Source organism: Tympanuchus pallidicinctus, unplaced genomic scaffold (genome assembly GCF_026119805.1).
Source record: "Tympanuchus pallidicinctus isolate F22 unplaced genomic scaffold, pur_lepc_1.0 scaffold38, whole genome shotgun sequence".
Classification (NCBI taxonomy): domain Eukaryota; kingdom Metazoa; phylum Chordata; class Aves; order Galliformes; family Phasianidae; genus Tympanuchus; species Tympanuchus pallidicinctus.
Genome location: NW_026294756.1, coordinates 1,712,040 through 1,737,318, shown reverse-complemented (window position 1 = coordinate 1,737,318; position 25,279 = coordinate 1,712,040). Strand labels below are relative to the sequence as shown.

At 39.4% G+C, this 25,279-nt stretch overlaps 1 protein-coding gene across 4 annotated transcripts in view; it reads left to right on the top strand.

Moving 5' to 3' along the window:
• Positions 1-25,279, top strand: part of KDM4B (lysine demethylase 4B) — an 81,923-nt gene that overhangs the window by 21,562 nt on the left and 35,082 nt on the right. For 3 of the 4 annotated variants that reach the window (XM_052699919.1, XM_052699916.1, XM_052699917.1), the window contains exons 6-8: positions 9,458-9,507; positions 12,283-12,386; positions 16,295-16,432. In XM_052699919.1, coding sequence (XP_052555879.1) covers positions 9,458-9,507; positions 12,283-12,386; positions 16,295-16,432 — 292 coding nt within the window. Of the gene's footprint in view, positions 1-9,457; positions 9,508-11,767; positions 12,236-12,282; positions 12,387-16,294; positions 16,433-25,279 lie in introns of those variants that run through there. The other variant, XM_052699918.1, reaches the window with a different exon arrangement.

Below are 25,279 nucleotides of genomic sequence, written 5' to 3'. Positions count from 1 at the left end.
CAGGATCACAGATTGGTTTTAATAACTGAGCTGTTTGAACAGTGCACTCTGCTGCTGAGACTAGATGGGAGGGATATGTGCTTCCATGCTTCGTGTAACTCTTTCAGCCTGATCTGACTTGAGCTCTGTGGGAGACTGAACTTGCAAATTTTGGCTTGGCACGGCCCTGAAAGTGAGTTGGTTGGGTGAGGAGGAACCAACCATGATGCTGCTTGTCTTTATTCATGTTTTGTTAACACATTGGCGGACATCACCAGGGATTTTTTTCCTTTGCACAGCAGAGAAAACTGATGATGGGTGATGCCACATACAGTACAGGTATAGTTTAAAAGAACAGAAGCCTATAGCAATGACAGCACTTAAATAGTACTCTGCATTTTTGAGGTGCTGTGTGGCTGGTAACTGGTTAATATTCTGAGTAATCTCTGCTGGGGTTCTGGACACTTCTTCTCAAAGAGGACAATCAACGTAGCATGGGGGATCTGGGAGAAGAAATAAAGGAAATTTTATGAAGCGCCACTGATTTTTATCAGACCTTAACTGTAGCACTTCCATTTTGATGCTGGCTAGTGCAAAGGCACTTGCTTCAGCGTGGATGTTGCTGGAGCCTGTGACGGTGTAGTTCGATGAACGAGATGATTTTATCTTTGGAACATTTTTTCCCTCAGAAAGGAAAGTGTGTATGGAGGCATTGCATCTCTGGCACAAGGGGTTTCCCCATCCAAAGATACCTGTTTCTATAGAGCAGATTCTGTTTAGGCTGCTGTAGGAAGTTCCCCATATCCTTTTCCAAAAGCAGTGAACAGCAGCAGGCAGTGCTCAGGAAGGAGGAGGGAGTTCGCAGAGGCTGCTTGGTGCAAGATGAGAACATCTGTGATGTCTCTAGTTACCGTATTTTGTTGTTGTTGTTGTTCCTTGAATTGTGTTGATTCTTTTTATAATGTAAAGTCTTTGAAGAGCATTTTTTGCTTTTCCTTTAGTATTGGATACTGTAGCAATATAAAGAACCAGTAATTAATAATGTGATTACCAGTTTTGAGAAAGAAATCTGATGTGAACAGGTTTTTCAGAACAAAGAACAAAGAATGGCAAGAGGATGCATATATTACAGTCATTCATTACTGTTGAGTTGTACACTAATTATCTTAGCCAAAAGCAATATAAATAAAAGATTTTATCATGTTGTTTCCTAAACACTTTTTCTTAGTAAAACAAGCGCTTCCCACTACCTATTCACCGCATATGGTGGAAAACTATGGGTGTATTTTGTATGTGTGTCACTCCATTGTGATTTGTAAATGTCTGCTCTGGGCCTGCATTTGTTGCAGGAAGACCAGATGGTTGTTCATATGTAAACTCCTCTTTTAAAGTAGTATTTAAGAATTGCATTTTAGTTGTGGAAAAAAACTCTTACAGTTATTGAAATCTAAGTGAGAAAAGTGATATTAGTTAATTGCCTAATGGAAAAAATTCTGTAGCTCAAGTGCCACTCATAACAATTTGTACTGCTTTAAAATCAGAATTTTAAAAATCTACTGCCCAGTGTGTGTTTCTTGAAAATCAGTCTCTAGCCCATGGTGGCCTATATGATTGACACAATTTAGCTTTGACTGTTCCAACAGTTGATCCATAAGGGTTCAGTATGAAGCCCAGACTGACTAGAAATATTCTGCCAAATGCTATTGGACAATAAATTTTAGAGTAATTACACAAATATCAATTTCTTAAGGGAAGGAAGAGGTTTCTCATCTTGCATACTGTTCTGTTAGGAGCAAACCTACTTGTCTTTTTTCTGTATTGTGGTTGACAGCAGAGTTGATAATTAAACAGCAATACTGATGGAGAAGGGATCATATCATGGGAAATATGCTACACAGACCCTTTCTGAGCAGGTTTTGTCCTGATTTTCTTCCTGTGTTGGCTTCCAAAGGGTTGCATTTGAGCAGCTGTCTGCAGAGCTCATTTCTCTCTGAGCTTTAGAAGATGGGCTGATTTGGTGTGCTTGTAATCTTGTTCTGTCATTACCTACTTACTCCTTATTATGGCTTTTCCAGGAGATACTCAGAAGCCTCTGTGTGTTTCTTTCTATGTGTATTTCAATAAAAATGTCATTATTTGGAATCGTTGACACTGCCAGTTAAAGGTACTGAATTCTAGCATCTATTCTCTTGTAAAATGATCCATTAAAGATAAAACTGCAGACACTCAATAAAGGTTTTTTCCTAGGAACAAGAAGCTCTCTGATCAGTACGAGATCTTATCTCTACAACACATGTTTACATTCTTGATGTGAAGGAATCACAAGAGAAGGGGATGGATGAGGGAGCCCAGAGATTTTTTTCTTTCTGAATGGGATTGCAGGAAGTGAAACTGCATGCTTAAAGCAGATTCTCTGCTGGATAACCTCAGATACTGATGAGAAGAAGAAAGGGAGTTGATTGCTGTCTTTTAACAAACTGAGAGGGAGAAAGGGATGACCAGAGGGGGTAGGGAGCTGACAGTGCTGTCTTCCAAAAAACAAGATCACAGAATCAGAAAGGTTGGAAAAGACCTTCAAGATCATCCAGTCCAACCATCCACCCTTCACCAATAGTACTCACTAAACCATGTCCTTCAACACAAACTCCAAACATTCCTTGAACACCTCCAGGGTCGGTGACTCCACTGCCTCCCTGGGCAGACCATTCCGGTGCTTGGACCACTCTTTCAGAAAAGCAGTATTTTGTAACGTCCAGCCTAAATCTCCCCTGGCGCAGCTTGAAGCCGTTCCCTCTGGTTCTATCACCAGTTACACGAGAGAAGAGGCCGACCCCCAGCTCACCACAACCTCCCTTCAGGTAGAGAGCAATAAGGTTTCCTCCGAGCCTCCTCTTCTCCAGGCTGAACAATCCCAGCTCCTTCAGCTGCTCCTTATCAGGCCTGTGCTCCAGACCTCTCATCAGCTTTGTTGCCCTTCTTTGAACCCCTCCAGGGCCTCAATGTCTTTCTTGCAGTGAGAGGCCCAAAACTGGACGCAGTACTCGAGATGCGGCCTCACTAGAGCTGAGTACAGGGGGACAATCACTGCCCTGCTCCTGCTGGCAACACCATTCCCGATGCAAGCCAGGATGCCATTGGCCTTGGACACCCGGGCACACTGCTGGTTCATATTCAGCCGAGCATCAATCAATACCCCCAGGTCCATTTCCTCTATGCAGTGTTCCAACCACACCGCCCCAAGCCTGTAGCGTTGCCTGGGGTTGTTGTGGCCAAAGTGCAGGACCCAGCATTTGGCCTTGTTGAAACTCAACCCAATGGCTTCAGCCCAGCTCTCCAGCCTGTCCAGATCCTTCTCTAAGGCCTTAGTACCCCTAGGCAGATCCACAAGTCCAGCCTTGGCGTCATCAGCAAACTTACTGAGGGTGCGAACGATCCATTCTTGGTGTTAAAAGCCCTATTTTGAGACAGGTTTCAAAACCAACTTAAAGAATAGAGCAGAACAACTTCTAGAGCTTTAGTTTTATACTATTAGGAGATGTTACATTGTAATTGTTGAAACCTTAGGTCTCAGAACTAGTGTTTGGACTGCAAACGAGGGGCTCCCCTGCGTGTAGTAGTGGCTGTTAGTGGCTTCTATTGGGCGATAAGTGTACCTGACAGAGAAAGGGATTTTTAATTTATTCATTGGCTTTGATAGCACTGTTGCAGTTATGGGAGCTAAAGATTTTGAGGACTACAGCTCAGATTATGCATTTATAGACAACTTTCTCTTACAGAGATTGGAATAATAGCTCATCACCACTGGGAGTAGGTTGGCATTTGTATCTTCAAAGGGTCAATATTTTTGGCACAGCTAAATCTGCTTTGAAGACAGATAACTAACTCCATGTGACACACGTTCTTAGGTATTTTAAACATCCTGTTCAGTTTTTCTTTCTTTTCCTTATTTCAGTAATTATTGCATGGTTAAACTGTATGGGCCCTGTTTGGCCAGACCTTGTGCAGACACTGTGAAATTAACTTTCATACCTTCTAATGTGAATCAGAGTGAAATGACATTTTTGAAGCCTTGCAGCTGAATCTCCTGTCCATAGTGCCCAAGTTCTACTAGAAATTAGATGCATGAGGCTTAGTAATCTAGTAGTTGCTTAATTGTTCTGTTTTGGTGGAGGAGGTGCTGGGTATGGAGTGCAAGGTGGGGAAGGAAGGCATTGTAACTAACAAAATCCATGTGTGTGTCACAACTGTAGCAGGTAAAGGTCTCAGAAGCCTTGAGAGACTCTTGACCTAAGGGATGGGATGCTCTGATGCTCTGCCAAAGCTAATGACAGCTCCAGATGAGAACAGTGCCTCCTAAACCTGGGGGGGAGGGTGTGAGTGGGCTGAGGGTTGCCCGAGGCAGAATTTTTAATAGCTTTGAAGACAAAATTGAACATACCCTCCTGCTTGGATGAAGCAGCCTTGAGGTTGGAATCTGAGCTAGTCTGGAAGGTCCCTGAAGATCTGATGCTGTAAATGGTGTCATTGCAGTAGTGAATTCCTCACTGTGTCATCTTTTAATGGCTTCTAAACTTGCATCCTTGCGTCCTGGGATGGTCAGTGTACTCTCTGTATTTACTGACACATTCATGTAATTCTTAACTCGCAAGACATTTGCTTATTTATTTTCACTGTTCCTGGTAATAATTCTAAGCCATTAGAGGGGAAAATTGTATTCAGAAATGCTGTTTCACACTTTATTTGTTTGATGATGTACAGCGATAGAAAATAGCACATTTGCTGGCTTTTATAGTCTGATAATTATCAACATCCATCAAACCATTCCAGGGGAATAAACAAAACACCAAGAAAATTACACTATTAATGACATCCTTTATGGGAAATGGAAAAGATCCTTTGCATTAAGGGTGAAAAGGGGACTGCTCAGTTAAACTTGCTACTTGTTAACAAAAGCAAACTACTGCTGTTTGTAAATCATAGAAACACAAAATGGTTTAGTTTGGAAGGAACCTTTAAGATCATCTATGATTATCTTACACATTTGTACTTTGGGGCATGCACCTTCTAGACTTGTGATCTCAATGTGTGGTAACTACAAGCAGAAGGAGGTTTGAGGGATCCTCAAGAACCCAGAATATTATGTGGAAGTAGAGGTCAGTTTTGCTAGAATTTAAGTTTTGTGAAACAAGTTTGGAAGTTGAGAATTTTTCACGTAGAGCAGCAAAGTTCCATTTTTGAAGAAGTGATATTTAATCTATTTCAGGGGCCTGCTCTTGTTTTAGCAGAAAGTGTAGGAAAAGGTAATTTAGAAGAATCACTGTATTACTTTCAGATTGTTGACTTCAGGGAAGATGATATTTGAGTCACACAGCTATAACAATTTTTTATCTTGAGGCTTTTTTCTGTTCTGTAAATCTTGTGTTCCCTGGCAAAGCAGTAAGACGTTATTCATGTTGTAATCCCACAGACTATAGCATGGCAGTTTTCAGGTAGTTTGGCCCTTTCTTGGTTTGTTTGTGTATGGGAACTGCGGAGTCACGGCCTGAACCTCTGATCACCTGAGGCGAGCCATGAGTCAGCCAGAGGAGCACAGGTGAAGGCAATTCAATTCACCTGTGCTGCCGGAAGGGGTGGAGCCAGGCTGCACCTCTCCTAGACCTATTGAAGAGCTGGCTGCCAGTGGGGAAGGATCTCATCTGGAGATCCCTCCTTCTGGTGTTTTGTGGGGAGCTCAGCATAAGGGTAAGCCTTCCATTTATTCTCTCTTGTTATCATAGTCTACTTCGCCTAACTCTCTTGTTTATTTTGTGATTGTAACATCTTGATATCCATTGATTATGCAGTTTGCAAGCTCAGTTTCTTACAAGTTTGATATGCCTTAAGACAATGGCTGCTTTAGCACTGCTTACGTAGACATAGCTTTACTGGGAGACCTTGCTGAACCAGAAGGGACAGATGCTACGTTTGAAACACTGGCTGAAGGTCAGCATTTTAGGCACAGTTGTGTATTTTGTTGGCAGTTGTTGATGTTTTCTCTGAAGCAGAAGAAGTAGTCTATAAAAAGAGAGTTACTAATAAAAGCTTTTTAAATATTTATGCTGCCACTATCAATTCTCTTTAATTTTATGACTCTTTGGGATGACAGAAAATTCTTGCTTCATCTTTGCTGTGGTTATAAAGATGTGTCTACTGTAGGCTGAAGAAAAGGTAGGTCTGCAGCGTTCTTCGTTCAGTTCCACCTGGGCAGATGGATGTCAGAAAACTGCTTCTGTCAACTGTGATGAAGCATCGGGTAGTTGTCAGTCTGATATTGTCAAGTTGAGATTTTTACAGGATATTACAGTCTATTTTTGGCCTACTGATGCGGGACTCAAAGTGGCATTTTTCTTGTATTTATGTACTTTTCCTACCCTTTCCATGACTTTGTGGAGTGCCTTTATACTACAGCCTTAATGGGGCAGAGAAGGGAAGCAGTTTTACTTGTGATTTTTCTTTTTCCTTCAAGTTTTTGATGGGGTAGCTTTTGGTTTTGGTGTTTATCCAGAGGTAACTTCTCTTAGTATGGGTCTGGGGTACTGAAGGAAAAAGAACACTCCTACTTGCTGAAAAAATCTTGAAGTTTCCTGAATTATGCCTGTAGAAAACGAAGTCATTGGATATAGTGAAGCATAGTCCTCCCAGCTCTCTCTGGAATTAAAATCCTTTACTGATCTAAGCCCCAGCCTGTGGGTGCAGGAAGGTCAGTAACAAAAGGTATTGAATGTCATTGCTTCATCAGTTCCTTCTGTGGAGTACTTTGTCCCTAATAAGTGTCTGGCCACATTTTGTAGTAAGAACACAAGATGCTGCCATGAGAGACAAGAGCCACCCGTTCATGTGTGCTTGCATGCTCAATTACAGTGCTCCTTTGATTGCAGCAGTTTATGATCTTTCCATGTCACCTCCATTGTTATTCCTCCTTGTAATCAGTCACTTTATGTCTTTATCACATAAAGCTCGCTTGCTCGACCTGTGCAGAGCTTGCAGAAGGCTTCTGTTTCTATTCCTGGTTTTAAGTAGCAGTCCGAATTCTCTCTCTATTGCTTATCTTTATGTAAATCAGTCGGATCCGTGAGTGTAACTTAAAATAGAATTTTACTTACTCCTAATTAATTCACTTCTGCATTTAACTTTGTGAATTCCTACAAATAAATTTACAAGAAAGTGTAGACCCTGCTTCCTAAAAGACTTGGTCCAAACAAAAAAAAAGTTAATTTATAAATGTGGAGTCAGCTATTCCCAAGAGGCTGTTCTGTGGTAGGGTGTTCTGATCTGCATATTATTACATATACTCCATTTTTAAAAGCTGGAAATTCCTCCTCTCTCACTGGTTCCTATCTAAGCAAGTCTTTTTTCTCTGACTCTCCATGGACTATTCTCCAAAGCTCAGCTTGGCTTTTTGCAGTCTGCAGTTGCAGATAACACAGTAACCATGTTCCAATATATTAGACTTTTAACATCCTCAAGATTCAATTAATCTTATCTTTACAACTCCCAATTACAGACACTAATTAAGTGAAGGTTGCATTGTAGACGGGGGATATTACATTAATCAGCAGCAGCCTTGTAGCCATAAATTAGTTCTTTCCCAATCCTTCAGCGTTTTTCCCACAAGGACTGGAATGTCTCATTTCCCTGTTTTAAGGGACATTAATTCCACAAAGGAGCTTTGGATCAGGATTAGTTTTATCACGTTTATGTAAGTGATAAATTGTCTTTGTAAAATGAAAGCTCCTAGCTTTGTCCCAGACAAATGAAATTGAATTGTTTGATTATTATACAATTTAAGGCACTGTCAGACTTTGGTCAGAGTATGCTGGGAGCCTGCTGTTGTGTTTATTATTTTATAAGATTAGGTACTACATAGTATTTTCCCTTAGATTTTTTTTAAGCCATCAGTTTAAATCGGCTTAATGTCTAAATCTTAGGGCATCCTATGTAGAATTTCTTTCCATTGTTATCCTTTCTAACCTGCAAGGATCAGATAAGGTAAATTTTGTTAATGTGAAAAAGCAATTTGGGATATGACTTCTATCTGTTTTTCGTTATGTTGTAGATAAACTTTTGACTAAAAAATTGAGAAGCTGAATGAGAAGACTGGCAGCAAGTCCTCTAAACCCATTGTTTTTTCAGAGATCCTATTGGAAGAACAACAATACTCTTTATGTGTTGTTGAGATCAGGCAGTTACCTGCTTACGCTGGCCCATTTTGTGACAATTTTGACAATTTTATTGAAGATAACAAAAATAATTCATTTTTTTATTATTCACATTGTACAAAAGTTATAGTTGGTAATAAATACATCTTTTTCAAAACTCTTGTTATGAAAAAAGGTATGACAGCCACATTTAATTATGTGTAATGTATGTATGTAAACAACAATTTTAAAAATTCTATTGGCATTATTATTTGTGCAGTCTGTTTAAAGATGTTTGGGTGTATATGGTGTTCAGTCACGTCGTGACCTGAGTGAAGCGTAAAATCTTAAGCAGTTGATTTTTCCTTCTGTGAATACCTAGGCAACGTAACTTCAAAGAGTAAAGTAACTAAGATCTTCTGGGGGGAGATCTCAGGAGAATATCTCAATTAGTAATGTGTGACTTTAGGCAGTTGATTGTTTTTCCTGGATTGTATTCAGTACTTTGCACCAGCACAAAACAAACAGAGGAACCTCGTCTCAGTGACATTCTTTTGTGCACTTTTTACTCCTGAACACAGAAAACTGTCTTTTAAAAATGTAGAAACGGTTCCCTGCATTCTTTCATGTATTGTTCCTTTGAAGACCCCACTTCTTCCATTCACCTCTTCTAGAAAATTACCTAACAGTTTAATTCTGTTTGTTTCAAATCAGTCAACACAATCCTGCCAATGCAAAGATCAGCTGCTTTGACTGTTATGGAAAGTATTTACTTTTTGAAGAAAGCCAAAAAAGATTTGCACACTTGTCTTTGAAAAAATATTTATCCTCACTCCCTGTAAATGTCAGTGCACACAGATCCTCCCTCACACTTTTTCAGTCCATCTGAAATTCTTGTCTTTGTCTTTAGCACAGCCTTGTGAATTTCTTTTGCACGCGTCCTTCCTGCAGAAAACAAGACTGCTGTTCCCTATGCTGACTGATTCCTGTTGCGCTGTCAGTTTGTCACCTCTGCTCTGCTTACACCTTATGAAGCTTGAGATGGTGCTTTTTAAAAAGTAGCAGGAAAGCCTCACGCGTTGTGTAACACATTTAAGGGCTTTTCTGAGATACTGACTTTCAGCCTCCTTTTGTACTGACCGATGCCTTCCAGACTTCTAAATTTTTGCTTATGTTTGGAGACATTATTGTAAGAGTGTTGTGCTAAAAGTTATTACTACCTTTGTTTTTAGTTTTTTTTCACTGCTTTTACATTGTGGTGTGATTATTTTTTTTTTTCTTCTCTGTTAACTTTGTCCTAGGTATGCCATACCTCCAGAACATGGCAAGAGATTGGAACGCTTGGCGAAAGGTAAGCTTGGCTTCTTCCTGTGTTAATGCTGTTTGGATAAATACATAGGTATGTGCTTAGTGAAAACCAAACATTCCAGAAGAGAGTCCAACTCTTAATTTTAAAATGGATTTGTAAAGAATTTTAAGATTTATAAAGAATTTATTTTGAACTGACTGCTGTAACTTACTCTTGAAAGAGCTGTTTGATGAACCTACGTTGGTATAATAAACTCTTGAGTCAGAAACCTTGTCACGTCAGAAGTGCTGTGCCCAATTCTTCATAGTGCAACTGTTTTCTCAAAATCTGTCTTCTGACACACCATGGCCCTAACCAAAACTGGTGGCAAAAGCTTGATTTTTCAAAGCATTGAGACCATGCATGGGAAATAGAGTTCATCATGCATCTCTGCAGGAGGTTTGTGGCAGTGTGGTGAGAGCTCTGTTGCTCCAGTTTTGTGGTGTGCAGTCTGTGAAGTATTGGTGATGATTCCATCCCACACCCCCACTGCTGGGAAAAGGTGTGCTAAAAACCATTATGTCTTCCTGTGTTATAAATGTTATTTATGTAGTACTGGTAGATTACTTCAAATCTTATTCAAGCAAATTCAACAGCACTAATGGAGAACAGCTAGTGGAGTTCTTGCCTCCCTCTATGACGACATACAGTGTTGTTGGTGGCATTCCTTTCCAGTGCCATCCTCCATCATCATTTCAACACAATAAAGTCCAACTCAAACAGCAGGGCTAGCTTGGGCTGTTGTAATTTTTGACCTTGCAAGTGCCAGCCTCAGCTGCCCAAAGCCATATGTGCACTTCTTGCCTAAGTACCTGCCAAGGACATTCTGCAAGCAGCAAGCATGGACATCAGCATTCTGTCTTTGTCGCTTCTGGTTTCCAATTGGTAATGATGGCATGGTGGCAACTTCAGGAAAGATGACTGACTGTAGAAATATATATGTATTTATTTGTTGATGTTTTATTTGTGCTTTGTTGTTGTTTTTGTATATTTGCAAATGTTCTAAGCGCTGCCCAGCCAAACAAAAAAAAGTCAGTGTTTTGGGATAATTAAGTCAAAATCTACGTATTCCATCCTCAGTGAGGTGTATTCTGAATGATTTAAATCTGTTGTTGAAGTTAATGCGACAAAAGCAGTGCTGTGGTATGAGAGGCAGGGAGATCTGGAAGGCTGTATTCTGATGCAAAGGAGTAATAATAAAAAGTAGGTTTTCTTAGTGTTGGCATTTCTTGCTAACAGCCTGACGTTCTGGTGATTGTTTTATACTTGTGGAAAAAAGAATAAAATTTTGAAGCACAGCAGTAGTTGGCAGTGTGTAAACCAGACATGTTATTCATGATCTCATCTTTATTTTGAGCTGCTTGTTTTATTTTGCTTAGTACCTTTTGGAAGTTCGGATGAATAATGTCTAAAAACTATGATGAAGCAGCGTTACTGCTTGGGCATCCTCCTCGTCCTATGCATCAGCAGACTGTACTATGAAGATGTTCTCTCTGGAAAGATGAGCATGCAATTAATATAGAAAATGAATAGCTGAGCTGTAAATGGGCTCGCTGAGAGAGTTGTGGAGTCCACGGAGAGAATGTTAATGTGTTGCCGTGTTATTGGTGCTAATCACTTAAAATGTGCTTATTTATTAGTAGCTTTAATGAGAGCCACATAAACTGTGCATTAAAAAAAGGAACTGCAGAGAAGGACAACAAACCAGGCAGCAGACAGTCATCACTTTAATGTAAATGCTTTTAGTGCAAAAATATAGGAAAACCTGGAATCTGGCAATTCTTTTCACTTTCTGAAACCCCTTCCATTATGTCCCATCGATTAGTTTTGTATCCTGAGCTTGCTTGCTTTTTAAATTCTTTCTTTCTCAAAATGACATTGGTTCTTAATCCCATAAACACCATTTGTTAATTGAATCACCTGCTTGGAGTGTAACACATGGTAGCAAACACTGTGTTCTTACAGTCTAGCTGATGCTTTTGGGAAGGAAGTGTTGACATCAGGAGGTTTGGTTTTTACCCCAATGTTAATGTTTTTAATTATTTGTGGTTTGTTTTGACTCGGTGCGAATCTTGTAGCTATAGTCAAACTTGCACTTTGTACTGCTGAGATGCTGAATTAAATCACAGTGTCTCTATATCTGACCTCTGTGGCCAATGAATGAGCATCCCTTCTACTTCACTGTAGTGGTTATGTTTTGTTTTGTTTCTTTCTTTTTGACTCAATATTAACATCTGCATGCTTATTTCTTTCTTTTCTTTAGGCTGGTATGTAGGGCAGATCGTTCTGGAATCGTATGATAACAGTTGTGTTACTTTCCCAGGAATAATATAGCTGCCCTTCAGAGAAGGTATAAAAAGGACTATGGAGTAGATGGTGCATGCTTGTCAATTTTTCCTTGTCTATATTAAGAAAAAGGTTTGTTCAGACTCTAGCCAAAACTGGAGACAGCTAGGTTCAGTTTCTTAATTTGCTAGGGATTTACTGAGATTTTGGCCGAGTTGCGTATTCTCAGATACAACAGATTAGATGCTGACTCTCATTGTGAATGGAATTAACACTTATGTGCCTCAACATTCAAGTCTTTTTCACAAAATTTGTGTGGCGTTTGAAACAAGGAGGCATGTGCGAATTACTGACATCTTTAGCAGTATGCCTTTTGCTATGATCTACGTAAAATATTTAGGCAGGTTTTCATTTTGTCACCTTGTCACTGATTAAATAATGACTTGATATAATATTCCTGAAGTGATAGTCCTCTTTGTAATGTCTCTACAGGATTTTTTCCTGGAAGCTCTCAGGGATGTGATGCTTTCCTCCGTCACAAGATGACCCTCATTTCACCCTCAATCTTGAAGAAGTACGGCATTCCTTTTGACCGGGTATGTACAAAAGAGGCTTTGAGGAAAGTAAAGTTGTGAAGTAAAGCTGGCAAGTTGCTGTGATGCACAAACTATGACACCCCTCTTCTAAGGCAGCAGTTCTCTGCAGCTGGTCAGGAGCTGTTTGATGCATGTCCTATGGCTTGTCAATAGGCAGCATAACTCTCAGGTAGTTGTTCAACACAGTCTTAAGTTTTTTTTTTTCTGGATCTCTTGTGAACCAAAAACTGGAGTTACACATGCAGGTTCTCTGTTGTGAAAGCATTCTATCTACACAGAGCCAGTAAGGATCTGTCCGTCTCTTAAGTCCTCTTATTTGAAATGAGGGGCCATGTTTATTTGGTATGATCATTTTAATGTGCTTATCCTCAAAGGCTTTGGGCAAGAAGTAAATCTCCTCAGTCAAGCATGGATTTTATGCAGATTCAATCAAGCGGTTACTGCTTCTGTATGTTGCCAGCATACAAAGCCCATTGTCCTGCCAGAATGGTTAAGGACACTGTTTGTGGGCATGATACTGTCAGGGTGCAGAAAAAGGAATTGAGTTGGGGGCACTGCAGCTCTAACTCCAGTGGAAGTGTCAAAGAGTACTTGATTTAAACTGATTTCATCCTTCCTCATTTCTCTGGCATCATCAGCTCAAGATTGTGGCCTTTTTTTTTTTTTTCCCCTAAGTAAGAACTCTTAAGCAAGGTTTTGCTAGAGTTAGTCCACCGGTGACAAAGTATACTGCCTATTTGATGGTCCTAGTGATTCTTTGAGAAGTACAAGTTCTGCATTCTTTTATAGCATAAAAACTATGAATTCATTCTATTTACTGCTCCAGAGATTGTTTCATTTTTCCTAGTGGAAGGTTGTGATGAATGAAATTTGAAGTGTGACTGTCTGGTTTGTTGGATGAGCTCACTGTGCAGCAGAGACTTGCAAAAAGCCATGTGTGGTGCTTTGTAGTTCAATATTAGTGGCCACATTTTGCCTGGTTTGCACATGATAGTTGATATCAACTTGTTCTTAGGGATCAACAAACCATTTTTTCTTGTAATTCTATCTGTTAAACCTGAAGTCCAAATGTGAAAACATGGTTATCTGCTACACGTGGTTGAAAATAATCTGACTTTGGGAACTGATTTTTTTTTTTTTTGGTAGGAATTTTAACTTTACAAATTTGAGGAAAGTAGATGAGTAGATTGGAATATGGGTAGCATACATGGGTGCTCCTGTGGAAAGGACTTGATAGAGGAGGCTGGGCATAACCTACAAAGGGATCGCTGCTTGCTTACATATAGATCACTGCTTATTTAAAGATGCTGAAAATAATAATAAAAAATCCCAATCTAGCTCACTAGATATTGTAAGTGAAGTTTGTTGTGCAGCCCCTTATTGGTATCCCATCCTTCTATGAAATGGAAAAGTATAGGAAATGGAAATTAATTTCTGCCTCTTCAGTGCCCAAACATGCTGCTTGAATGGTTGTGGGAAGTCAGAATGTGAAGGAAATTCTTGTGAGTGTTTGAATGCTGTAGGTGGGCATATTTTTCTCTGATGAGAAGACTTATGTTTGCTTTTCCATGTACCTGGAAAGTGGCACTGATTAGTAATTACATATACTGAGTAATTTCTGATCAAAACCAAGCAAGAGGAGCAAAAGAGGTTGTAATAGAGGAAAGCTTTTCTATCGAGCTTATCCCAAGTCAGCTTTACTGAGCTGTTTGGTGATGGGCATGGGATATGAAGTACTTTGATATGGAAGGACTTTCTAATTTGTTGCCTGGTAAAAAGTCTTTTCCCAGTTAGGTAGGCTTCCCACTGTGAATCTTGTGATTTGGGGAGGGAAGGTGTGTAGGTTCATCTCTGGTGCCTCCTTCATACTGAGTATTAAAATGTGTGCTACCTTAATGATAAGGAACTTACTTTGTGTATACAGTTTTTGTTTGTTTCCTTTGTATGTGTTTGGCTTCTGTGATTTTTGTTGGGATGATTTTTTTTTTTTCACCCAAAAAAATGGAGGCCAGTGCATGCGAAGAAAAACAATATTGCTGTCAAAACCGAACTTTTTTAAACAAGGGGTATTGTTAACATCTCACGTAAAGAAATATAATTCCTAATCCTGTTTTACAGAATGTGGGGCACAAATGTGTTTTTTTTTGTATATGTGTTTACATATTCTCTATTTTCTATGGCACTCACTGGAAGGACGTTTTTAAATGTGAAGAGGAGGAGGAGATCTCTTTAGTCAGAGCAATCCATGTCTGAATAACTCCTATCCTGAAAAGTAGGTTTTGAAGGAGGATTGCCATTGTTCAGGAACAGGGAATGTGTGCCACTTTTCTGTAGAAATAGAGATAGGATCCCTTCATCTACATTTCTGGCAGGTTTCAATGAAGTGAATAAGTGCGCATTTATAATCTCTATAATGGTATTTACTTCTCGAAATAAAAAAGCAGATCAATACTGGGGCTTTTTAATAATTAAAAATGTGTATTTCTATAATCTCCTATTGATTTCTCCACTTATTCTGCAAGAGCTTGCATAAGTCAGTAAATTTAGGCCTTTCTCCATGAGTGGCAGTTTGTGCTGGCTTTTCTTCAATAGTTATTACTTTTCTGCATGGCCTATCCATCATCTCGAGTGCTTTCTAATTTATTGTAGGGATAATGTTGACAGCAGTGACATGGAGGACATATGCTGTGGGCTTGAAATGAAGACACCAGGATGTAGATGTTGTGACAGAAACATAATCTTTCCGTTTTCTGAAGTTAGCAATCTACTGCTGTGCAGTGATGTATGGAGGGATGGGAGGGGATGCGCTGCAGGCAGTGCTTCAGCACCCCTCATCTGGAAGCTTTTGTGCTATCAAATCTTGCATTTGTTTTCTCATTTTGTTCTCTGCTGATGTTCGTAGTATGAACAAGGTTGGGCTCAGTCTAGTGGGCCAGTGGTTTAATTCCTGATAACATTTTCTGCTTGGTTCTATTCCTGTGTTTATATGTGAAAGTTCTTTGAAGGCTCAGTAGGCTCCAGACTGGTGAGTTGTGGTTAGTGTCAGTGGGAAATAACCCAGATGTGTTACAAAAGCTTTGTCAGCACTTCCGGTTTAGAAAGACAGGCAAAGGTCAAATTTTGCCATATTTCTGATCTGTTAAAGGGAGGAGATGGTACCCTATGCTTCGGGAAGCTAGCAGGTTAAGCTGGTTACGCTGTTACCAGTTGTTCTTGTGTTGCTTAACAGGGACATTCTTTTCACGTTTTCTCTTTGTAGGTTTTTAAAAGGTGATTTTCTAGAAGTACGGGGAATTGTTCAGCCTCTGATTACAGCTGTAATCTGCAGTTTTCAATCCTTTTTACTTACTTTCATCTTAATTTTACTCAGGAGGACAAATAGCAGGCTAAGATTTTTTAGGTTGTTTGACTTACAAGTGAACAAATGAGAATGATAACCATATAAGTGAGGAAATAAATACAGGAAAAGTAATCATGTATTTCAGTAGGACACTGCAGCACAGAGCACATGTGTAGGTGGGAAATGCAGTCTGTTTGGCCCCACTAGCATGGTGTGGGAGAGTAGGTATGAACAAGGGATGAAGTGGCAGCAAGCAAAAGATTTGTGCATTTTTGGAATGCTGCAGCTTGGGACCCTTTTCATAACTGGGGCCTTTATCTCAAGAGTTAAGATCTTATAGCAGCTTCTGTCCTTTGTACTGTTTTCTTTTGTCCTTTGTCTGTTTTCACTAGTAGAACTACTTCAGTATTTGTACAGTTAAGAAGAAATCGCTATAGGTATAGCCGAGAACTGGCCGTGACTGTTCTGCCTTCTTGCTAAGAGAGATTTAACAAGGAGGATATAGGTGTCTTGAAAGTGCTTTTTCTGCTCATCTGATGTAGGCTGTCCTTTTATTTCTGTTTTTCAGATCACCCAGGAAGCTGGAGAGTTTATGATTACATTTCCTTATGGTTACCATGCTGGCTTCAATCATGGCTTCAACTGTGCTGAGTCAACCAACTTTGCCACATTGCGTTGGATTGACTACGGAAAAATGGCAACCCAAGTAGGTATCTGTTTGGTTGGGGGGTTACTTAAAACCACGAGCTCATAAACTAATGATTGGGTGGGGAACTTCTCCCTTTGAACAAACTGAAAATGTCCTTGTTTTGAAAATGTACTTTCATTGATCCATGTTATTGTTTTATTCCTGTTGATAATTCATGTCATTTTGAGGGCAAACATGTCTTTCTTGAATGCCTTTCTTGAATGCTCAATGTACATAGGCCTTGTGTAGAGGTGGTTTTGAAGCTAGAAGGTTTGGATTGGTTTTCTGAAGCATTAAAACTGCATTTCAGGGTGGATAAGGTAACTGATGTAACTGAATACCGTTCCTAGGGTATACACCTTGCAGGAGAAAGGATAAATTAGAGGCATCTTAAACTTTCATAGGAGTATACTAATAACCATTTTTAAATGGTTATTTAAAAACCATTTAACATTTTTAAATTTCCCTAAAAAAATGCACAGTACAAAAGGTCTCAATGATGTCTGAAGAGGAGAATCATGGTGGAATGACTCCATGTGGCTATTTCATCAGGGCAAATTTCTTGTTTGAATTACTTTTGACAGTTCTGAAGGCAGTGACAGTTTTCCATGACAGCATGCCTACGATGTTCTCTATTTTTTTTTACTAGTAGTGATGGGCCTATATTTCAAACAGATTAATGTGGTTGGCTTTTTATTTTTATTCATTTATTTATTTTTAAGTCTGCTTTAAAGGGGTTTGTTTTGCTGTATTGATGTTTTTGGTACATTAGATGTGGTGCAGTGAGGTATGACTGCTTCATGAGTTTTTAAATTGGGGATCAGTTTTGAGAATCTTCAGGAAATTATAACCTTGGGTAGGAACTTAAAATCACCACAGACGCTCCTTTCCAGAAAGGCAGTCTTAGTTTTCATTCTACAATAACATTTATATCATCTTCTGCACTTATTTTTCTTCCATCAACTCAGCTTGACTCCACAACTTTTATAATACATCTTTTGTTCTGGGCAAATACAACTTTGCTGAAGATGCACTGCAAGTACCTCGGTGCCTCATCCTGTGAAACAATGTAATGCTGCCCTGTTTTCCTTTACTAGGGTTTATATTCTAGAAACAGTAGATGATTACTGAATGTAGTCTTTGCTTTGGGATCCTACGGTTGTTGACTGTGCTTTCTTGATACCTCCATCTTCTTGCTGTAATGTCTTCAGCCACAATTGACCTAAGCTGAAGCTATCTGTGCAGAATTATATTTAGAATGCTGCGTGTTAATCACTGTGAGTGGTTGCTTTGTGACTAATGCCATGCACTGCTTTTTGCTTCTAGATGCTAGTGCTGTTTCTGGCACTGCAGACAGTAAGGAATCTGCTAGAATTGTGGGAGGAAAAAAACCAGTGCTGTTTCCCTAGTTTTCCTTTTTTGTAAGTAAGCATAATTAACCCAGCTAGGAAAGGAAGATGGTTGTTATGCCCATAGGAGCCTTTTTTTTTTTTTTTTTTTTTTAAGCTTTCCCCTTTTTATATTTATGTCCTGCCTCAGCAACTGCCGACAGGCAGTCCTTGACTATAAAATGTCACAGCACTTAGTGTCTGAGAAGCTCATCATACAGAAAGTAACTTCAGCCCTTTTGGTGACTGAAAGGTGAAGTGTCTGTCTTTGTTCTTTTTAGTAATATTCAGCCCATAGTTTCATGGAGTCCACTGTTAACAAAGAAATGCGGCATCTGAACTCCCTCCTTTTCTAAAATAAACACGTAGATTTTATTTCATTTCTGAAACTACGGTAGTTTAAAAGTGTTTTCTGTTATGCATGCTATTGTTAGTGCTGTGAAGTATAAAATACGCATAATCACTGTGCCAGGCAGGTAAAACCTCTGAATTGCTAGCAATGGCAGCCAAAACGATTCTCATAACAGAAAAATCCTCATTCTGAAAAGTCATGCATTTATCTTCTCTGTCCTTTACATGTGTTCAGGTATCTGAATCCATAGTTGGTGTTTGTAATCTTTCCATCAAGGTGTTAGACTGGGCCATGTGGAGTAGCTGTAGACTCTAAGGCCATGTAGAGCGTGAAGAGGGAATCATACATTTGAATTTGTTATGGAGCTACAGTGTTGGTAAGAAAAAACTAGACCTGTAAGAGGCCTCAAATCTGGTTTGGGAAGAAAAAAAAAGAAATAATTTTGCTGTGGCCTTGAATCCCAGGTTTGTCTGTAGCAAATGGTCATGGTTATACACCCCTGAAAATGGGGTTTATCATGGAAATTCGACAGACCTTTAACTACAATAGTGCCAGGAGGCACCACTCTTAATATCGAAAGCAATTTTGGGTTCAGCCATGTGTTTGCAAACAAGTGACATTTGGGAAGTGCAGTTTTAGATTGAGCCTCCATGCTTACATTGTTAAGCAGCGTAGCGTGAAATTACTGAACAAGCAGCATAGAGAGCTCTGAGCAAATCTAGAGAGAGAAAGTTGAAGTGTGGAAGGAGATGCCCAATTTATTTCCATTGCACTTGCTGACACTTGTCTATTCATACATTTCCATTTCATATTACCTAAACCACACACTGCATATGTGTTAATTAACCCTTTGATACTTTACTGTCGGGCTGCAGATGAGGTATGAATGCTTTTGCACTGAAAGGGCTAAAGGTTTATTTAAATCCCATTTTAAGTTAAACAGAGACTTTAATGAAACATCAACTAATTCTGTACACCTGATCTGCCTGCACATTTAAGGAAAAAAAATTGTGAAGAGAGACATCCTGGAGTGTGAGATGTTTGTTTAACTAGTGCAGGTTTCCTAAATCTTGAAAATGACTGTATTGATGTCTGTGTTGTCAGGCTCAATTAGATTACGTTTGCCTACATCCAAACAGATGTTTCTCATCTGCTTATTTTTAAAGTTCTTGGAAACTCTTGACTGGGCAGTACTCTATCTGTAGTGTTACTGCACTGAAACCAGTTGGGTGTAAAATGATTCTTCTTTTTCCCTTGTCCTGCCAGAGCTCGTGAGATTGGTGACAAGGTAAGGTTCAAAATTAGCCAATTGTAATGTTCTCCTGGACTTTATCCTTGGTATTAAATTTGAATTGTTGTTCTCAGAGTTATGAGTAGAATGATATATGTCAGTGGCATAGAGCAAGAGAAAACTCATGTAGGAAAGTAATGGCTTACCTTTGAGAAACATAGGTAGAACCATGCTAATTGCCTGCCAGATTGTTGAAATGTTCTGCTAACTATAGTGGAACCTGGCTTGGCTGTAAAAAATATATGACAATTAGTGAAGTTTAAAGATCATATCCCATTTATTGCTAATGTAAATGTCTCCCATTAGTCCTTAAGGAGCCGTGTGTTGCAGCTTTCCAGTTGAGGTGACCTTAAGACCAGCCAGTTTACCTATTTTATTTAATCTGTGGCTGAATAGCACATCTGTCAGCTGCTTGTCTATGGGTGGGAGAGAGATCTTCAATTAATCTTGTGGTTCCCGTAGGTCATTCTGGAGTGTAGTCACTGGATCTTTGCAAGTATTTAATGGTAATTCATTTCAGAATTCTTTGCTATGTTAAATGGGAAGATCAAACTCTGGCAGGAAACGCTCTTTAGTAGCTAAATATCAGGAGTTGGCTCTAATTTGCATGCTCTGTACTAGACCTTAACATTACTGATTAAATAATACAGCTGAATAGGGATGGTTTTGTATGCTGTATGTTAATGTTTACCTGCATAAGCAGAGACTTAAAAAGTTACTGAGAAATGCTTTCCTTTGTACTCCATAGTTGGAGCTCTTCAGTCATTTGTTCTTCATTGATTTTTGTCATGATTTTTCCTGTTCGATTGTTGAGAAAAGCCTCATTAATGAACGCATGTGAATGATAGTTTCTGTTTCCTGATGTCAGGTTATTTTATTTTTGCTTTACTACATGAGCCTGCAGTTGCTTTCTGCATTGCTGTTTTGGTTCACTTTGTTTCTCTTGGAAACTCTTGGATGCAACCATCAATAGACCAGGAGGGTGGTCTTAGCTGTGTACTGACTGAACAGGCCTTTCAGTGCTGAGTTGTTCAGTAAAGTGTCTTTCTTGAAGTTGAGGTGATCTTGATATTCAAAAAGACCAATGTAAAATTTCAGGATGTAAAATTTTAGAAGAAATTCAAGTGTACCTCACAGGTCAATTTTTCTGTTTCTTTTGCAAACTGGACTAAAAGTAAATGGATGAGAAGGGAACCATTTATTGCACTCTCCTTTATATTAACAGCAGACACTCCTGGGTGATAGCAACAGTGTTACTATGAGTTGACATTTTCATACCTTCATTTTATACTTCAGAGATAGTGCCAGAATTATCTCTCTCAATATAAAATGGGATCATCGTTTTTTGTTAATGAAGCAAGAATGCCATCAGAAAAAAAAAAAAAAAAACCCTTGCAGGTGGTCAGTATCCCAGTCCCCAGGAAGGATGTCTGCTCCACTTTCTGCCTCATCTGGGTGCACTGCCATGGAAATAGTGCGTGTGAGCCACTGTGGTACTTGATTCGGGAGGTAATGATGAACTCTTCAGGACCTGATTGACAACGAAGGGAGTATTTTATACTTTGTGCCAGTAGATGAGTGCAGAAAGGACTTCAGGCAGGTTGGCAGTTCTCTACTCAATGTTTGTCCTCACCCTTATGGAGGTGCTGTCATGGATTTGCTGTAAAAAACAAAAAACAAAAAAAAAACCAAAAAAAACAAAACAAAACAAAAAAAAACAAACAAAAAAACAACAAAAAAAAACAAACCTAAGCCTATTTGTGCTACTCAGCCTGATTTACACTTAGCTTAATTACTGTACAGTATCGAGCACGCTGCTCTTGACTTTTTGAATGCTGCTTGGTAATAACTTTTCTGGCTCATGGTGACTCCAGGACTCTGTGGTGGAAGCTGCCCTGAACCCGTGGGTACTGATACTGCTGGGTTGACACAAGTTCCCGTCCTCTCTGCCTCACTAACCCTGTGATTTATAGTGCAGAGGTGTTTGCGTGCTTTGTGGCTGCGAGTAAACGACTCTGTAAAGAATGTGCATCCTGCAGCTCATTTGCTCAGCTTCCCTGCTGCATGGGAGGCCCTGTTAAAGTCTACAAGCCCCAGTCATTCATGTGTCAGAGCTGGGCTTTTGGGGTCATCTGGCTCTGGGGATAATAGTATTGCAAGGTCATCAGAAATGCCTTTTAAAAGCTGCCTTAGCATTGTGCTTTCCTGTGTGGCTTGTGTTACTCCACAGGAATTGCTTCAAGAGGGCCAAAGAGGGGCTTATATAGGAACAGTTTTATGTTCCACCTAAGAATAAATAACTAGATAGCATATTCCATTTAAGAATTGCAGAAACTATGATATTAGAGATTTGAAAGCAGTGTGAAAGTGTGAAGTAGCTGTGAGTTCACATCACATGTACTCATCAGGTACCTCTTCGTTGTCCTCCTCAGTAATTTCTTTGCTGTACTGAAAGGCAGATGTGGTTAACATTCTTGTCTCTTTGTTCTGAACAGGAAAAACATTTAAAAATGAAACCCCACTTCTTATTATCACGTGCTTAGAGCTGTGAATGGTCTCTCTCTCTCTCTCTTTTTTTTTAAACTCCATTTTGCTCAATTATTTGTCTTTCCTGATAGCTGTGCTGCTCCTCATTTTCTTGCAGCTTGGTTTCCTGCTGGCAGTCAGCAGGTTCTGCTGCTGGGTTGGCTCATAGCTGGGTGTGTTCTAATCTCAGTCATCAGGATTCAGATCTTGCATCTGTTCTCTATCTCACCACTCTCCAACTGCTTTGGAAACACTTACAGGTGGATCTGGATTATTACTGGAAAGAGATAAAAGCGTTTCATTTGGTGTGTGGTTTTCAGAGAGGTCTTAATTGCTGTTTCTTTTAGGATAGATAGACAGCCTCTCTCCTCCTTTATTTATGAACCAACCCTCCCTTGATTCTAATTTGTGTTATTTGAAGATGCAACAAATAAATTCCAGCTTCCTATCCTTTTGAAAAATCTTACAGAAAAAGACTTGTCATTACAAGGGAAAATAATTTCAGTGTGCTGGAAGCAGATTGGGGGTTGTCACGTGAAATAACACTTCATATTCCACCAAGCAAAATTATTCATGTTTTTGTAAACTGCCTAGAAATTTTCCTAGTCATCGTGTACAAAATGGTGGATTTTACTGCTTCATCTGTTGGTTTACAGGCATGTGCTGTATCACAGCATTGGGCTTTCTTTATAAAGGAAGTGACTGGAAAAGCAGTGGTGAAGCGAGAAGATAAAAGGATAACTGTACTCACTTAGCAAGAGTTATCTAGTACATCTGTCACTTCAGAGCTGTAGAACTTTGCTCAGCCATGTCAGCTCATGGTTGCTGCTTCCTTAATGCATGAATAGAGTGCTGACTTGATGAAATGTCATTGCTTTCTGCCAGTGAAAGCCAGTCAGTTGTGGACTTCTTTCACCAACTGCAAGACTTACGATGTGGAAGAAATAATAGCTTGAGATAACCTTAAAATGATATTCACTGTAGACTTTCACCCAGTGGTTATGATTTAGTCTTTGTTTATCCCTTGTACTGAAATGAGTGTCAAAACAGAGGGGAGCTGGTATTTCACTGAATCCTTCTTTTTTAGCATTACTGAGAGCACTGAACCTTTCAGCCTTATCTGTATGACACATCTATTTCTTGAACTAGAATCCTCTTTATTTTGAGTATTTTAGTGGAGTAGGGTAAATCTGGCTCCCTGGCTAATGTCACTTGCCATTCACTCAACTCTTTTGCCCACAACATCTGCATGGAACAAACGTTCTGGCAGTGAATTAAGGAGGCAAACAAGGAAAAAGCATGCCTTGCAGCCAGGGACCAGGGGGAGTCCTTGGAAATCTTTGCCTAATTGTTTTGTTTATGAAACTCTGTGGAAGATTTCCAGTGGGTTTCCTAATGAACTGGTTTGTTGTTGAGACTTAAAGCTATGCTTGTAATTACAGTAGAAGCGGGGGGTCAGGGCTTGTCTTCCTTCCCACAAGCTCTCAACTTCCAACTAGTAAGCACACAAACTGTGAATTTTAAGTTTTTCTACTTCTCAAAGTTTAACTCCTTACTGACTCATGGAATGCCTGTCACCCGTCTTGCAGTTACTAACCTGCAATTATGTGTTCCTTCATTGCTTCTGAAAAGATGGGCATCCATGAGAGCATTGCTGTACAAGGTGTATAATCAATGGATATCAAGATATTATAATCACAAAATAAACAAGACAGGTGAAGTAGACTATGACAGCAAAAGAGGATAAATGGAAGGCTTACCCTTATGCTAGGCTCACCCACAAAACACCAGCAGAGCAGATCTCCAGATGAGATCCTTCCCCCCTGGCAGCCAGCTCTTCAATAGGTCTAGGAGAGGTGCAGCCTGGCTCCACCCCTTCCGGCAGCACAGGTGAATTGAATTGCCTTCACCTGTGCTCCTCTGGCTGACTCACGGCTCGCCTCAGGTGATCAATCAGAGGTTCAGGCCGTGACTCAGCAGTTCCCGTACAGTAAGGTGTGAGTGGAAATGTGAGTTTGGATTGAATGAAAGGAAAGTAAACTGGAGCCCAGACTAGTTTTGTGATGTACTGGGTGAGCGTTAATTAGACATCAGGAAACACATTTGTAATCGGATAGTGAATTGGATAGCTGTTTTAGAGTGTTATACTGGGAGGATTTTGTGTTTTTTCCCAAAGGCTGTAGCTTTATATCTTGTCCTGGCAGTTTATAGAGAGAAGTTCAGAAGTGTTCTCTGTATGTATTTCTGTAGTACACTGTAAGAATTTTCCTAGCTACCTTTTGGATATAACTATCTTTTTTTTTTCTTTTTTTTTTTTTTTTTTTTCCCCAGTAACTTGCTTTTAGACTTCATTGTTATGGAGAAACAGATACTAAAACTTAAAAGCAAGTCTAAAATATTTAACGATGGCATAATAGCTGAAGGAACTTTGGATGTATTGGGTTTTCTTCTGCTTAAATTTCCATTTAGGCAAAGTGGGAGGCTAGTTGGATCTTCAACAACCGCACTGGCAACTAAGTTAATTTGAATGTGAGGTGTTTCTTTTTTCCCATGTGAACCAGATGTGCTGATTTAATTAGATTGTTTTTGTGACTTTCTATGTAAGGAGAAAAGTGTTATTTTACATTAACTCTTTGTATGTCATGGAACAGGTGGGATTCAATTTAGTGTTAATAACTGGGAAGTGAGGGAAGGAATCCTTACAAAAATGCAATTGAAGATTGAGGTTGAATGAAGTTACATTTTCCATAGATCATTTCATTTTATTACTTTAATGAGACAGTTTTTTTATTTGACTGTTACCTTATAGGGATTTATAAGTATTTTTATTTAATTAAAAAAAAAAAGCCTAAAACCAGGTAAGATCATGGTTATGCATTGTGGAGTCACAAATTTCCTACCATCGCTGTGAATTATGTTTGATATCACAAAGTTCTCGGGGAGGTCAGATGTATCACCAGCCTCCAATTTTGAGTAACATAATAAAATAATAAACAGGAGAAGAATGTTGTTTGTCTGCTTTTGAAAAGAGTTTCACGCTTCCATTTCCTGAGAATATTTTTGTACGCTCTTTTTATTTGCAAGTTGCCTTTGTATATTCTTTTCCCATATGGGCAGCAAAATCATTAACTTACAGGAAGAGAGAGCTGGGGCTAGCAAAAGTCTTCAGAAGATGGAACAAATAGGTTCCTGTAAATGTGGGGAATATGGCAACTCCTCTGGTCTTCTTGCTCTCTTGGGTCTTGGACACCCTGCAACTGAAGACAGAGAACTAAACATAAACCTGTGTTGGTGTGTAAGTGAACTCT